The sequence below is a fragment of the Silurus aristotelis genome, assembly GCF_946808225.1.
Source record: "Silurus aristotelis genome assembly, chromosome: 1".
In the NCBI taxonomy this organism is placed as follows: Eukaryota; Metazoa; Chordata; class Actinopteri; order Siluriformes; family Siluridae; genus Silurus; species Silurus aristotelis.
Genome location: NC_139574.1, coordinates 28,847,483 through 28,860,787, shown reverse-complemented (window position 1 = coordinate 28,860,787; position 13,305 = coordinate 28,847,483). Strand labels below are relative to the sequence as shown.

Here is a 13,305-nt window from a genome sequence, read left to right as displayed (position 1 = left end):
AAAGACAATGATCGGACTATATCTGCTTCCGCGTCAGCAGCCTGACACATGGAGACTGCATCATTATGGTTATTTTCAAAGTTTTTCTTAGGTTCAATGACAAAGCAGATTTTTCTTAAACTATTTATTGCATTGTTTGTGTTGTTTACAGTTCAGCTATCAACATACATAAATAAAATATAAACATGACTGTTATTGTGAAAAATATATAAAATAAGTAATGTTTTGTAACAATCAATTTACAGTAACTGCACCATGTATAAAAACAAAACGAAAAAAATCTGCAATTTAAAGCAAACTTACATTAATGAATGGACACTAAACAAAAGTTCCAAATGTGTTTTTCCTGGTATCACTGGGCCCCACACCCTCTTGGCATATGTTGTTTATATTAAGGTTGTCGAGCTTGTCTTTGTGCATGTTGCACACTACCAGACTGTTAAGTCTGTCTTGGCCCATAGTAGCCCTTAGCCACGTCTTTAGTCTCTGCATTGCCCTGAAGAGGAAGAGGAATGTGGAAGAGCAGATGGTGGTAGATTTTGCTAAAAGGATGGAAATGGCAGTGGTGAACACTTATTTTAAGAAGACGGAGGATCAAAGGGTGACGTATAAGAGTGGAGGAAGGTGCACACAGGTGGACTTATGTGCTATGCAGGAGATGCAACCTAAAGGAGATTGGAGACTGTAAGGTGTTGGCAGGGGACAGTGTAGCTAGACAGCATCGGATGGTGGTCTGTAGGATGGTTTTGGAGGTGAAGAAGAAGAGGATGAGAGTGAGGACTGAAAGAAGAATAAGATGGTGGAAACTGAAGGAGGAAGAATGTAGTGTGAGGTTCAGGGAAGAGGTCAGACAGGGGCTCGGTGGTGGTGAAGAGGTGCTGGATGATTGGGCAACTACTGCAGGAGTGATGAGGGAGGCAGCTAGAAAAGTACTTGGTGTGACATCTGGAAATAGAAAGCAAGACAAGGAGACGTGGTGGTGGAATGAGGAAGTGCAGGAGAGCATAAGGAGAAAGAGGGTGGCAAAACAGAAATGGGATAGACAGAGTGATGAGAAAAGTAGGCAGGAGTACAAGGAGATGCGGCAGCAGGTAAAAAGGGATGTGGCGAAAGCCAAGGAAAAGGCATATGAGGAGTTGTATGAGAGGTTGGACACTAAGGAAGGAGAAAAGGATTTATACCAATTGGCCAGGCAGAGGGACCGAGCTGGGAAGGATGTGCTGCAAGTTAGAGCAATAAAGGATGGAGAGGGAAATGTGTTGACTAGTGAGGAGAATGTGTTGAGAAGGTGGAGGGAGTATTTTGAGCAGCTGATGAATGAGGAAAATCAGAGAGAGAGAAGGTTGGATGATGTGGAGTTGGTGAAGCAGCATGTAGATAGGATTAGTAAGGAAGAAGTGAGAGCAGCGATTAAGAGGATGAAGAATGAAAAGTCGGTTGGACCAGATGACATACCGGTAGAAGCGTGGAGATGTTTAGGAGAGATGGCAATGGAGTTTTTAACCAGATTGTTTAACAGGATTTTGGAAGGTGAGAAGATGCCTGAGGAATGGAGAAGGAGTGTGCTGGTACTGATCTTTAAGCATAAGGGTGATGTGCAGACCTGCAGTAACTACAGGGGAATTAAGTTGATCAGTCACACCATGAAGTTATGGGAAAGAGTAGTGGAAGCCAGGCTGAGAGAAGAGGTGACCATCTGTGAGCAACAGTATGGTTTCATGCCAAGGAAGAGCACCACAGACGCATTATTTGCTTTGAGGATGTTGATGGAGAAGTATAGAGAAGGACAGAAGGAAGTGCATTGTGTTTTTGTGGATTTAGAGAGAGCGTATGACAGAGTGCCAAGAGAGGAGTTGTGGTATTGTATGAGGAAGTCAGGTGTGTCAGAGAAGTATGTGAGGGTGGTGCAGGACATGTATGAGGACAGTGTGACGGCAGTGAAGTGTGCAGTAGGAAAGACAGACTGGTTCAGGGTGAAGGTTGGACTGCATCAAGGATCGGCCCTGAGCCCTTTCCTGTTTGCAGTGGTGATGGACAGGTTGACGGACAAGGTCAAACAGGAGTCTCCCTGGACTATGATGTTTGCAGATGATATTGTGATTTGTGGTGAGAGTAGGGAGCAGGTTGAGAATAGCCTAGAGAGGTGGAGATATGCGCTGGAGAGAAGGGGAATGAATGTCAGTAGGAGTAAGACAGAGTACATGTGTGTGAATGAGAGTGAGGGCAGTGGAGTGATGCGGTTGCAGGGAAAAGAGGTGGAGAAGGTGGAGGAGTTCAGGTACATGGGGTCAACAGTGCAAAGTAATGGAGAGTGTGTTAGGGAAGTAATGAAAAGAGTGCAGGCAGGGTGGAGTGGGTGGAGAAGAGTAACAGAAGTGATTTGTGATAGTAGGGTATCTGCAAGAATGAAAGGAAGAGTTTATAGGACTGTGGTGAGACCTGCGATGTTGTATGGATTAGAGACAGTGGCATTGAGTAAAAGACAGGAGGTGGAGCTGGAGGTAGCAGAGCTAAAGATGTTGAGGTTTTCGTTGGGAGTGACGAAGATGGACAAGATTAGAAATGAGTTTATTAGAGGGACAGCGCATGTAGGATGTTTTGGTGACAAGGTGAGGGAGGCAAGATTGAGATGGTTTGGACATGTGCAGAGGAGGGACATGAATTATATTGGTAGAAGAATGCTGAGGATGGAGCCACCAGGTAGGAGGAAAAGAGGAAGGCCAAGGAGGAGGTTAATGGATGTGGTGAGGGAAGACATGCAGGTAGTTGGTGTGAAAGAGGCAGATGTAGAGGACAGGGTGGTGTGGAGACGGATGATCCGCTGTGGCGACCCCTAATGGAAGCAGCCGAAAAAAGAAGAAGAACAATAGGGTCAACTAATTCGATGGAGTTTACCAATGATGTAGCTTTCTCGAACAATTCAAGATAGCTATTGTCATTTCTCTTTCCCTGAAGGTTGGATCGTAACAATCTACTGCATCCTGCATACCAGAGACAGTATGGGTTTTTTTGCAGTGAAATGTTTAGGCACTCAAGTTCTCCAACAACAGCAGAAGCAAGTGAAAGATTGAACACAGTCTTACCTTTACTAAAGTGCTTCAATTAACCACTGGCAGTTGAAGCTGTCCTAGATGCACTTTTTGCCATCTCTTCTAGACTGACAAGGACCCGCTCATACTGCCCTAGCACAGCTATTATAGCAGAATTATGCACAGTCCACCTGGATGGACATAGAGGTTTCAGTATGGTGATGGGTTCATTTTCAGAGGTAACTATGTTTTCAAACATTTTCTTTAATTTTCCCGACGGGTTGAAAAGGAGGCCCAACTGATGGACCCAAAAAAAGGCAGTCCCGGATCATTGGGGAGACTAAGCAGCCAGCCTGTATTATTAAATTGACACAATGTGCCCCACAATGCACATAGAGGGCTAATGGCTGCTGCTCCCTCACTACTGCCTGTGCACCACTGTACTTTCCTGCCATGTTGGAGGCACCATCGTAACTTTGCCCATATAAAGCAGACATTGGCAGACTAAGCCTCAACAACACATCAGTAACCATTTTGGCAATGCCTTGGCCTGTTGTCTCTGATAAACTGTACAACCCAATAAACTCCTTGTGTGGCATAAGGTCATGGTCCACATAGCGCAGACAGACACTTTCCTGCTCAATACCAGAAATATCCTGGGTGCCATCAACTATTACAGAAAACTGAACAAGGGCTGGAGATCTAATCTCACTTGCAATCCCTTGGATTATTGTATTGGCCATAATGTTCAGGATTTCATTCTGCGATTTAGGGCTTACATATGCAGTGGCACAATCTGTTAACATTTTCAATAAAACTGGATCATCCTCTTCTGCCCTAAGTTTTATAAGCTGATACAGATTCCCACTTTCTTCAGTATGGCCTCTTAAAGATTGTCCTTGCCTTGCCACATGCCTCACAGAGCTAACAATTTTCCTCAAGCAATGTCTTGCCACCTCCTGCTGTTTATGCCATGCACTAGATAACTGGGCGCTGATTGGGTTTGGCTGATGTGCAGTGACAGTCACATAATGTTGGTGGGCTTGAGAGGTCTGGTGTGATGTAAATTTTTCAATGGCTTTCTTCCAATTTCTAAAGCCTGTACTAACGAAAGCAGCATCAGGTCCATGACCTAAAGACGACCGGTTTGAAACACCTTTGCTGCAGTAAAAACATAAGACCCCTTTCACTGATGGACTGTAATGTAGCCATGAAAATTCTTGCCATTTACCATTTCTCTTGAAATGTTAATGACTTATTTGAAAGAATTTGTTTTTCGATACACTGGGGAGGTGGGTGGTACAGCTTTGTGCAGGCACTGAGATCTAAAATAAAAACTGTGCTCTCTGTGCTGGTGCCAGCAATATCATCTGCTTGTTCTGCTGCTCTCTGGTTCTGAATTTGCCCCTTCTTCTACTCTCACTGTCTCAGAACAGACTGGCTCCTGAAGCAGAAAAAATGCAGGAAAAGATGTTTTCCATACTCATATTAACTAACTTGTTTACATTACAGATCATGAGCCTGTGATGTTCATCTGCTGAACAGTCACAACTCCGAAAAAATTAAAGAAATTGTTCACCCAAAAAACAATTGTCATTATCCCTTCAATAAAAGCACAACACACTTACCTGACACTGTACATCTGATTGACCATGCTCTACCTGTCCCTCAATAATTTCTTTCTCCTTTGCATAGTATTTTCATAAGCACCCGTTCTTAAAACCAAATTGCCTTAATATGTGAATGTTTTGTACTTACTTGGCGTTTAGGTGCACTGAAAAATTATCTTATGTCCATTTTCCGTTTCTCCGTCATTTTATCTAGTCTGACACTGCAAGGCAAGTTTATTTATACCGTAGCACATTTCATACACAATGGTAATTCAAAGTGCTTTACATAAAGAAAGTAAAACTATCATAAAAAAAATAATAATAATCACAACAATAAAAACAAGGATGGGGGGGACATGTACCCTCCGTTCTCCCCGGGATTTATGCCCATGAGCACATATACAGTAATAATAGAAGCAGTAATATGAGCATATTGAGTACTCCTGCTCTGAGAGCAGCACATATACACTAAAAATAATGCAGTAATATGAGCATATTAAGTACTGCTGCTCTGAGAGCATTACATATACACTAATAATAGAAGCAGTAATATGAGCATATTGAGTACTCCTGCTCTGAGAACAGCACATATACACTAAAAATAATGCAGTAATATGAGCATATTGAGTACTGCTGCTCTAAGAGCAGCGCCCACATACACTAACAATAGTAGCAGTAATATGAACATATTGAGTACTGCTGCTCTGAGAGCATCACAAATACACTAATAATAGAAGCGGTTATATGATAATTTTGAGTACTGCTGCTCTGAGATCAGCACATATACACTAATGAACAAAACTTTTACAATTTTACTTTGTAAATTTGAATCTTTAAACCAATCTTTTTTTTTTTTTTCATTTTTCTTTCTGCCCTCAGAATTTATTAGAGTACGTAAAACTCCCATCTGCAAAAAAAAATTATCAATTGAGATATTAAAACACAATCATTTAGTTAAACAAAGAAATAAATAAATCGAGTTACCACTAGAGGGTAGCACACAATTACATTTAACATCATGTCACCAAACATAAGTGTATCAGGTGAAAAGGAAATATCAGAAAATAAATAAATAAATGGCATGTCTCTGGCTCAATTTGTCCTTTTACCCTTAAATTAATTGAATCCAATAAATAACTGGTTTACACTTTCTGGATTTTAGAGAAGACAGATGCCAGTCATCATCAAGTTTGTTTTACGGTTTGTTGGTTTTATCAGGAGTTGATAAAGGAAACAGGAGTAAAGAGTTTATCTCACATTCTTCTAATTCCTTTTACAGTTTACACAATCCTAAAGCTAAGGAACCAAGCCAATTCAGTGAACCCTTAAGATCCCACTGTTTATTATTTTGTAGTTTTTAGTAAGTATAAATCGTTATATTAGCATGTGATTAGCACGTAAAGGTTGTTACATTTGCATGTATTTTAAAAATAGTTTTTTGAAAGGTCAGTGATTAGCATATAGAGTTGGTTACGTTAGTCGTTTGGAAGCCAAAAGATTGTAGAGGAATTTTATCCATTAAAAAACTCTTCCTTCTGCTTGTGACCCTTCAGTGTGTACCATCTCTTATATTGCACTTGTAAAATCATGGAAAGGTGCATCGATGCAACAGTACCAGCAGGATAGAACTCTCAGAAACATTATTTAAACACATATGGGTTAGATTTAAAGTTTTTTAGGTTTAGGGCAACTCTGGATTGGATTAAACTGGACTACTGATCTGAACTGGACAGGATTGGCCTGAACTGCACTGGGCTAAACTTAACTGCACTGAACGGGACAGGTTAAACCTATATTTGTCTGAGATTTTCTGGATTAAAAAGAATTGGACTAGACTGATTTAGACTAGATTGGACTGGACTGGATTAGTCATGGATTTAGTGGAATTAACTCAAATGAGCTTAATAGTTTCTGTTGTGTCTGTGATAGTCCTCATATACCCAGAGTTCATTTCATAAATAAAAAAAAATTGAGACAGCAGAGTACAGCTTTAGGGAAGTTATTTGACCCAAACTTGAGCAGGTCAACAGCCGGCTGATCTCATTTCATATTTCATACACTGTGTTAGAGCTGTGAAGCTGTCACAAAGCAAAGCATTCACATTAGTGTGATGGAGTAGCTCAGAGCCCCGAATGCCAAAATCATGTGTGTTTGTCCTCACTCATGTCATTTCCTCTGGTGAATTTGTGTGTTAGAGAGGTGTGTTGGTAGGACCGATGCCAGCATTTGTGGCCAGTTGGAATGTTTAACTTTACTGACTTTCATCTCAAATGAATTTTCTGGATGGAAGACCTGATGTAGATGATATTAAAAAAAAAGCAAGGTCTCAAGGTCATGCCTGCTTTTTACCTTCCAAAACATTTCCCGTATGACTGCTTGGCCCAAAGTTGGAGCAGAGGAATGCAATTAGAATGAGAAAGAAACACTAAAATTCATAATTAATGTACATAGGAGGCCAATGTTCTTTCTAAGAGATTAGAGAAGAAAACATCAGTGTCCTGTTTATCGTCCACATGGCAGGAGATCCAGGAAAAATTCATGAGAAGGATTTAATTAATCATAATTTTTATCTTTTACATGGCTTTAATGGCAATTATTATAATAATAATGCAAAATGTGTAAAAAGAAAACAGTCACTACTGGTGTGCACAACTCAATTTAATGATTCAAAGCATTTAAGTTGGCACATTAAATTCATTAAACTTGTAATCTAACAGATGTAATTGTATGTGTTTATTTGCTTTTAGTTTTAGTTCCTGGTTTATCACTGATTGTGGATCTTTTTTCATGATGCTGCTACAATATATATTTTGTTTCAATACTGATGATATCACAAAAATAAAAGTTACAGATACCTATCTCTCGTACCTCTTTCATGTAGTGATGATGCTGGAGACTCTTTCCACAGATGTTGATTAAATAAGTTGTGTTACCATGGAAACAATAACACATTAGAACTGAGCTCAACACTATAAACCTGAATGACTGTAAGAGCTGCTGTTATAGACAGCTAATCACATTTGATATAAATGTCTAATTTTGTCTCGAATTTGGATTCTTCCATGTTTCTCCGATAAATTATGTCTCTTTTGGTATCATTCTGAGGACATTTACTCTGAGGACACTGAGGCTCCTGTTCTACAAAGAAAGAAATTCTTTTGGACAGATAGTGAAAAAGAAAACTCACAAGGTTGAAAAAATATGTGTCAGTGTTTGTCCAGGCTCTGGGTCTGAAATGTCTGGAACTTTCCAGGCATTGTGAATGAAGAAAAAAATAAATAAGTGTCCCTGTAGCAGAGGGCAGCGAGGTGAATCACACCGTCTGACAGGGCAGAAGTGTCTCGTCTCATCCGTCTGCTGCGACTCGGCTTCTTGGCAAGGTCTTTTGGCTTTGGTCCTGCTTGCCAGCTTCCTGGGGAAATTCCTCCCACAAAAAATATAACGACTTTCACTTGTCCCTCCGTTTTTTTTTTTTTTTTTATGTGGCCTTGGGCCGGGCTGGAAACACTTTCTCTTCCAAAGAGCAATAAAAGGGTTTGGTCGAGACGTTTGGTGGAGTTCCCCCTCCTGTAAACTAACTAACAGACTAGTGTTTGTGACTTTCAGGAGGATGAGCCGAGGAGCTGAATAACGGCATGCAGGAGAAATAGGAGGCTAAAAACTAAAATAATGGCTGTGTAATTCCCTGTAATTGTATATATGACATCCTGTTTAAATAACCACATCTTTTTTTGAGGTTGACATGCTGCTTGAACTGAGGGACAATGACGAACCAAAACTGTGTCCACTAATTCCTGTCCCTCATTCTTGTTTTCTTATAGTTTTTTTTATTTCTGTCCACCTGTCCATTTCTTGTCCCCTTATAGCTCCTTTATTTCTTTTTCCAATTCTTTGTCCTCTTATTCCTGTCCCTTTTTTCTGGTCACTTATACTTAAACTATTACTTTGTCCCATCACTGTCCCTTATTCCTGTTCCCAATTTAGGTTCTTAGTGCATTTCTTCCTATTTCTCTTGCTATTTTTATCCTCTTTAATTCTGCCCACTGTTTCTGCACCATTAGTTCTGTCCCCTTATTCCTGTTCCTTATTTCTCTCTGCTATTCCTGTCCTATTATTCTGTAATGCAAATAAACGCTAGCTACAGTCTAAATGCTATCATGTTTTCTTATTCTTAAATCAAACAGATATTATTCCATATAAATTGGTAATGTTGAATAAGCATTTTCAAAAAGAAATAAACCAAAATCTAAATATATAATTAATTTCTTGACAATAAAATTAATTAAGATGCACAACATTTATAACATAAAAAAGAGAGAGAGAGAGAGAGAGAGAGAGAGAGAGAGAGAGAGAGAGAGAGAGAGAGAGAGAGAGAGAGAGAGAGAGAGAGAAAGAGAGAGAGAGAGAGAGAGAGAGAGAGAGAGAGAGAGAGAGAGAGAGAATATTAAGTAATTTTCCTCAAGAACATTCCATTTCTTCTTTTTGTGCCAAAATAATTTTACGTCAAAGAGAACTGATTACACACGACGGAACAAAAACCCGAGTTTCTGTGAGATTAATTGCACTGAAGGATATGTTTCAAAAGAACTAGAGAAAGATGTGCATTTTGGGGGGGAATTTTAAAGAAAAATGGATAAAGTAAATTGATGAGCAGCTTATATAGGATATAACTTAACATACAATTTATTCCTTAAATCTTTTGTACTACTATATATTTTGTGCTAGTATATATTTTGACACACAGATATCTTCTCCTCTATACTCTTCACCATGTCCTGGACCTTTTCAGCTGTTCTTCTAAGACCCGATCTGAGAAGCATTTTCGGTAAAGCGTTCAGCTGGTGTTTGTGAGCATTTCCAGCCCACTGAGTGATGTAATGAAGAAGCAGTGTTCTTGTGTTGAGGGCTCTTAATAGACGTCTGCTGTCCTTTCCATTGAGTAAGTGAACAAATCTCCTTAGTTGCCTTATTTTGATATTCTGGTGGTAGAAAAGTCCTGGCAAGATGTCTTGGAGTACTTTTAATCCACCTGTGTCTGAATGAGAGGAAACACACACACACGCACACACACGCACACACACACACATGAAATTTTCACTTTTTATGTTAATTTATTTACACCCATAACACCTAAACACCCTACCTTTGTCTGTAAGGTTAGCACATGAGGAACAGATGCGGTCATGCCACCTCCTGCCGGGAAGAAGAGCATAAAAATTTCCGCAGTCTGTGTGTTTTATACACTGAGCACTGGAGGATGTCACTGCTGAAAACGTACCCTTGGGACACTTCCCGCATTGTGTGTTCCTCTGAATGTTCCCTGTGGAGAACAAACAGTGTGACTGTACAATCACGTATACTTAGTTATTATATTTTTATATTGCCTTAACAATTTTTGATTAATTCTTCAGTTCAGCTTTGTAAAAATGGAAGCCGGTAAATTTTATAGTTATTAATTTGACTGCATCAAGTGTTTTCTTTTTTTAACCTAAATTGAGTACTTTTGAGAGGGCAAAACTTTATCAGGATTACTATTGTGTTTCATATTGTTCAAAAATGGTCAAAATAGCAAACATCCTTTATATGCAGGGGTGTGTAAATGTTTTAGCCCTATAACGCCAAATGTATTATATTTGATACATGAGTTTCTAAAACCTCTGCACCACCTGCAATAACAATACTTTCCTCAAAAACCTATCTGATGCAATCCGAGACTTGTATTCTGCCCCCTATTGGAGTCATCTATGCTCTGCAGTCAATAGCAGGCTTTAGGTAGGTTTTTCCAATATGGCTGCCTTCATAAATTGATATATATATATATATATATATATATATATATATATATATATATATATATATATATATATATCCAGAATACAATACAATACACAAAAAATTTTGTGTATGTATTCTTAAATGTCAAAAAAATATAGTGTTGAAACTGTCATCGGCGTGCTTATGGATGGCAATTCAAGTGACAGTTAAGGGAAGATAAGAATGATGATGATTAGGAGTGGACATTCCAAATTCAATAATCAGTCTTTGTTTTTGTAATAAAATAAACATAATGCCCAACGTATCAAATATAAAAAAAAATCACATTTGTAAATAGTTATCCATTTTTTTTTTTTTTTTTTTTATAAAATTATTCAATTCCCCTGACTTCAGGGGCCCAAAAGTTGATAATGCATCAAGAATTGGAATTATTAACTCATATTGGGTCACAAAAGTGTGACAGACTTCTGAGTGAGTAAGGTTTAATAGTTATCAGAGTCTTTATACATACTGTAATGCATATATTTGTGTGTTTATAAAGATTTATTAAAATGAGGCTCTGTTTCTGATTACCTATTACTTTGGCACCCTGTCCAGGAGGACACTCTGTATGTGGGACGCAGAAGTCATCCTGCCAGTAGTGTCCTTTTTTACACTCACATACTCGGTTGTGTGTGGCTGAACACTGATGTTTAACCTTTAGATTTCCCTCGCAGATGTTGAAGCAGAACAGGCAGTTGGGCATAAAGTTCCAGAACTGTGTGAAGTGTTCCTTGGGACATGGCAGACACACAGTGTTTTGAGTGTTACTACACGGTAAGGACACATACGTGCCCGGAGGACAGAGTGCACAAAGCAGTGTGTTGCCTGTGTCAGGGTCATCATACTCAAAGGTGGTACTGTTATCCATGGAGGCATCGGCGGACACCAAGAGCAGAAACACGGCCATCGGGGGCAACTGGGAAAATTACAAGAAAGTGGTATTGGCTTACATCTAATGCTATATGGTCAAATCTCAATCTATTACATTACAATTTAAGCATTGCTGTGTGAAAGAAAGTGGTTAAAAATACCCATAAGTTAAAACAAATAACTTGCTATACATTTTTGACAAAAGTAATAACACCCTCTAAAATAAGGCAGAGTTTGTGTGAATACAGTAGTTTAGCTGCAGTGGCTGAATTTACAGGAATATTTAGCACATACCATGCTATTTCCTCATTTAGTCACCATGTAGTCATCATTTACTGAAATCTGTGTGAATAAATATAAATTTGTGGGTAAATTGATTCGAAGAAAATAAAACTTTAGCAATTGTTTTACTAAACAATTGATATATAAAGCTGTTTTTCTGTATATCAGCAGAGCAGTCTGAATCACTGCTCAATAATATTAGAACCCCACAAGCACGAATTACACAGTGAGTTTACTGGCAGAGAATTTTTTTCTTGTGCACTGCTATTCACTCCCTCACATTATAACATTTTTTTATTGCCTTTTAAGATTTCAAACTCTGTACTTTTTCCACCCTTAATGTCAATTTCTGGGGAAAAAGAGAATACTGTATAAAGTGTGTATGGTATCTCAGATGGTCAGGAGAGGTACATAAAAAAAATTATTTCCATTCATTAGATGCAACATGGTGCACAGTAAAGACCTGCAAGCCTGTATTATTGTACAAGTGTAGCCCACATGGCATCTGAAATGTCAGTAGAGAAAACTGAGACATTTTAATGGAAAAAATTAATTGTAGTATGTTCTAGACACCTAACCCAGGAAAATTTGCATTAGGCTCAAAAAACAACAACCCTGACTGTATGAGGTTGTTGAGGTACACTCCTACAGAAATCTGCACTTATTTTGCTACCCTTTTTTTACTCACAAAGTGGCAAGGGCCTTTAGAAGTCACTTGGCTAGACAGGGAATTCGACTTTGAGCTCACATGGATAAAGCAATTACACAAAGCATACATCTTAATCAACAAAAATCAAAGACTTACATGAAATAAGCAATTTCTATTTGGACCTGAATCCAAATATAAATCTATACATTAGATAAAGATCTAATATAATTATATATAATAATAATCTATGGTGACCTAAAGTAGGCCGGGAACAGGAGATTTACAAGGAGATTTTCCTTACAATTTGATAGGTCTAGAAATTTACCCACGTAAAAGAAACTTCAACAAAGTGCTTGTTTAAGGGTGTGCACACTTCTGCCACTAAGATAGATTAAGTGTATTATTTTATTTTAAAAAATTTTTACAACTAAAACAACTTGATTGTTTTTTCCTTTAAATTTTTTAACATTTCACATTGTAAATTTTTTACATGTACATTTTTATTCACATCACAGAAACTTGCCATTTTAACAGGGGTTTGTAAACTTGTATATTAATTATATCTAATATTTCTCATTTTTGCATTTGTATATGTATTTTTTATTCATTTTTATAATGTTCTAGGAATGTATACTTTTATTTCTAAATAAAATGTTAATACAACAAAATAATTTGGTAAAAAATCTCACATCTCACAAATTATACATTATTTTGAAACATTCCACTTAATAAGAATAAGAATAAATGTTTATCACCTGCAGTGAGATATGACAATTCACTCAATGATATTGAATACTGTGCTATGTACAGAAGTGTGTGTAAAGCAAATAAAGTTTAAAGAAACTCACCATGTTTTCTCTGTTTAGAACAAGAGGGAAGTAACAGCACAAATTCCACCACTTTCAAATTTCTACTCAAAGCCTGGAGGAAGTGATGGGGATGGCTCACTGAGACCACGCCCACAATGAACTAATAATTGATCATGAACATTTGTTCACTATCAGATACTCATATAGATCAGATCTCATTTAACCCTCATATTCCACTG

The 13,305-nt window shown here is 38.2% G+C and overlaps 1 protein-coding gene across 3 annotated transcripts; it reads right to left on the bottom strand.

Moving 5' to 3' along the window:
• Positions 1 to 8,956: 8,956 nt before the first annotated feature.
• LOC310728731 (tumor necrosis factor receptor superfamily member 6B-like) lies at positions 8,957 to 13,166 on the bottom strand. Of its 3 annotated transcripts, none has more exons than XM_083546549.1 (4): positions 13,106 to 13,166; positions 11,075 to 11,372; positions 9,783 to 9,959; positions 8,957 to 9,674 (listed from the first exon to the last, which is right to left on the bottom strand). In XM_083546549.1, exons 1-4 carry the CDS (start codon positions 13,106 to 13,108, stop codon positions 9,361 to 9,363), a joined length of 792 nt encoding a protein of 263 aa, XP_083402675.1. In that variant the 5' UTR covers positions 13,109 to 13,166; the 3' UTR covers positions 8,957 to 9,360. The 3 variants fall into 3 exon arrangements, with proteins under 3 accessions (XP_083402675.1, XP_083402676.1, XP_083402674.1); XM_083546550.1 differs by having other exon boundaries at positions 8,958 to 9,674; positions 10,988 to 11,372; positions 13,106 to 13,159; XM_083546548.1 differs by lacking the exon at positions 13,106 to 13,166 and adding an exon at positions 11,621 to 11,640 and having other exon boundaries at positions 8,959 to 9,674; positions 10,988 to 11,372.
• Between the last annotated feature and the right edge of the window lie 139 nt (positions 13,167 to 13,305).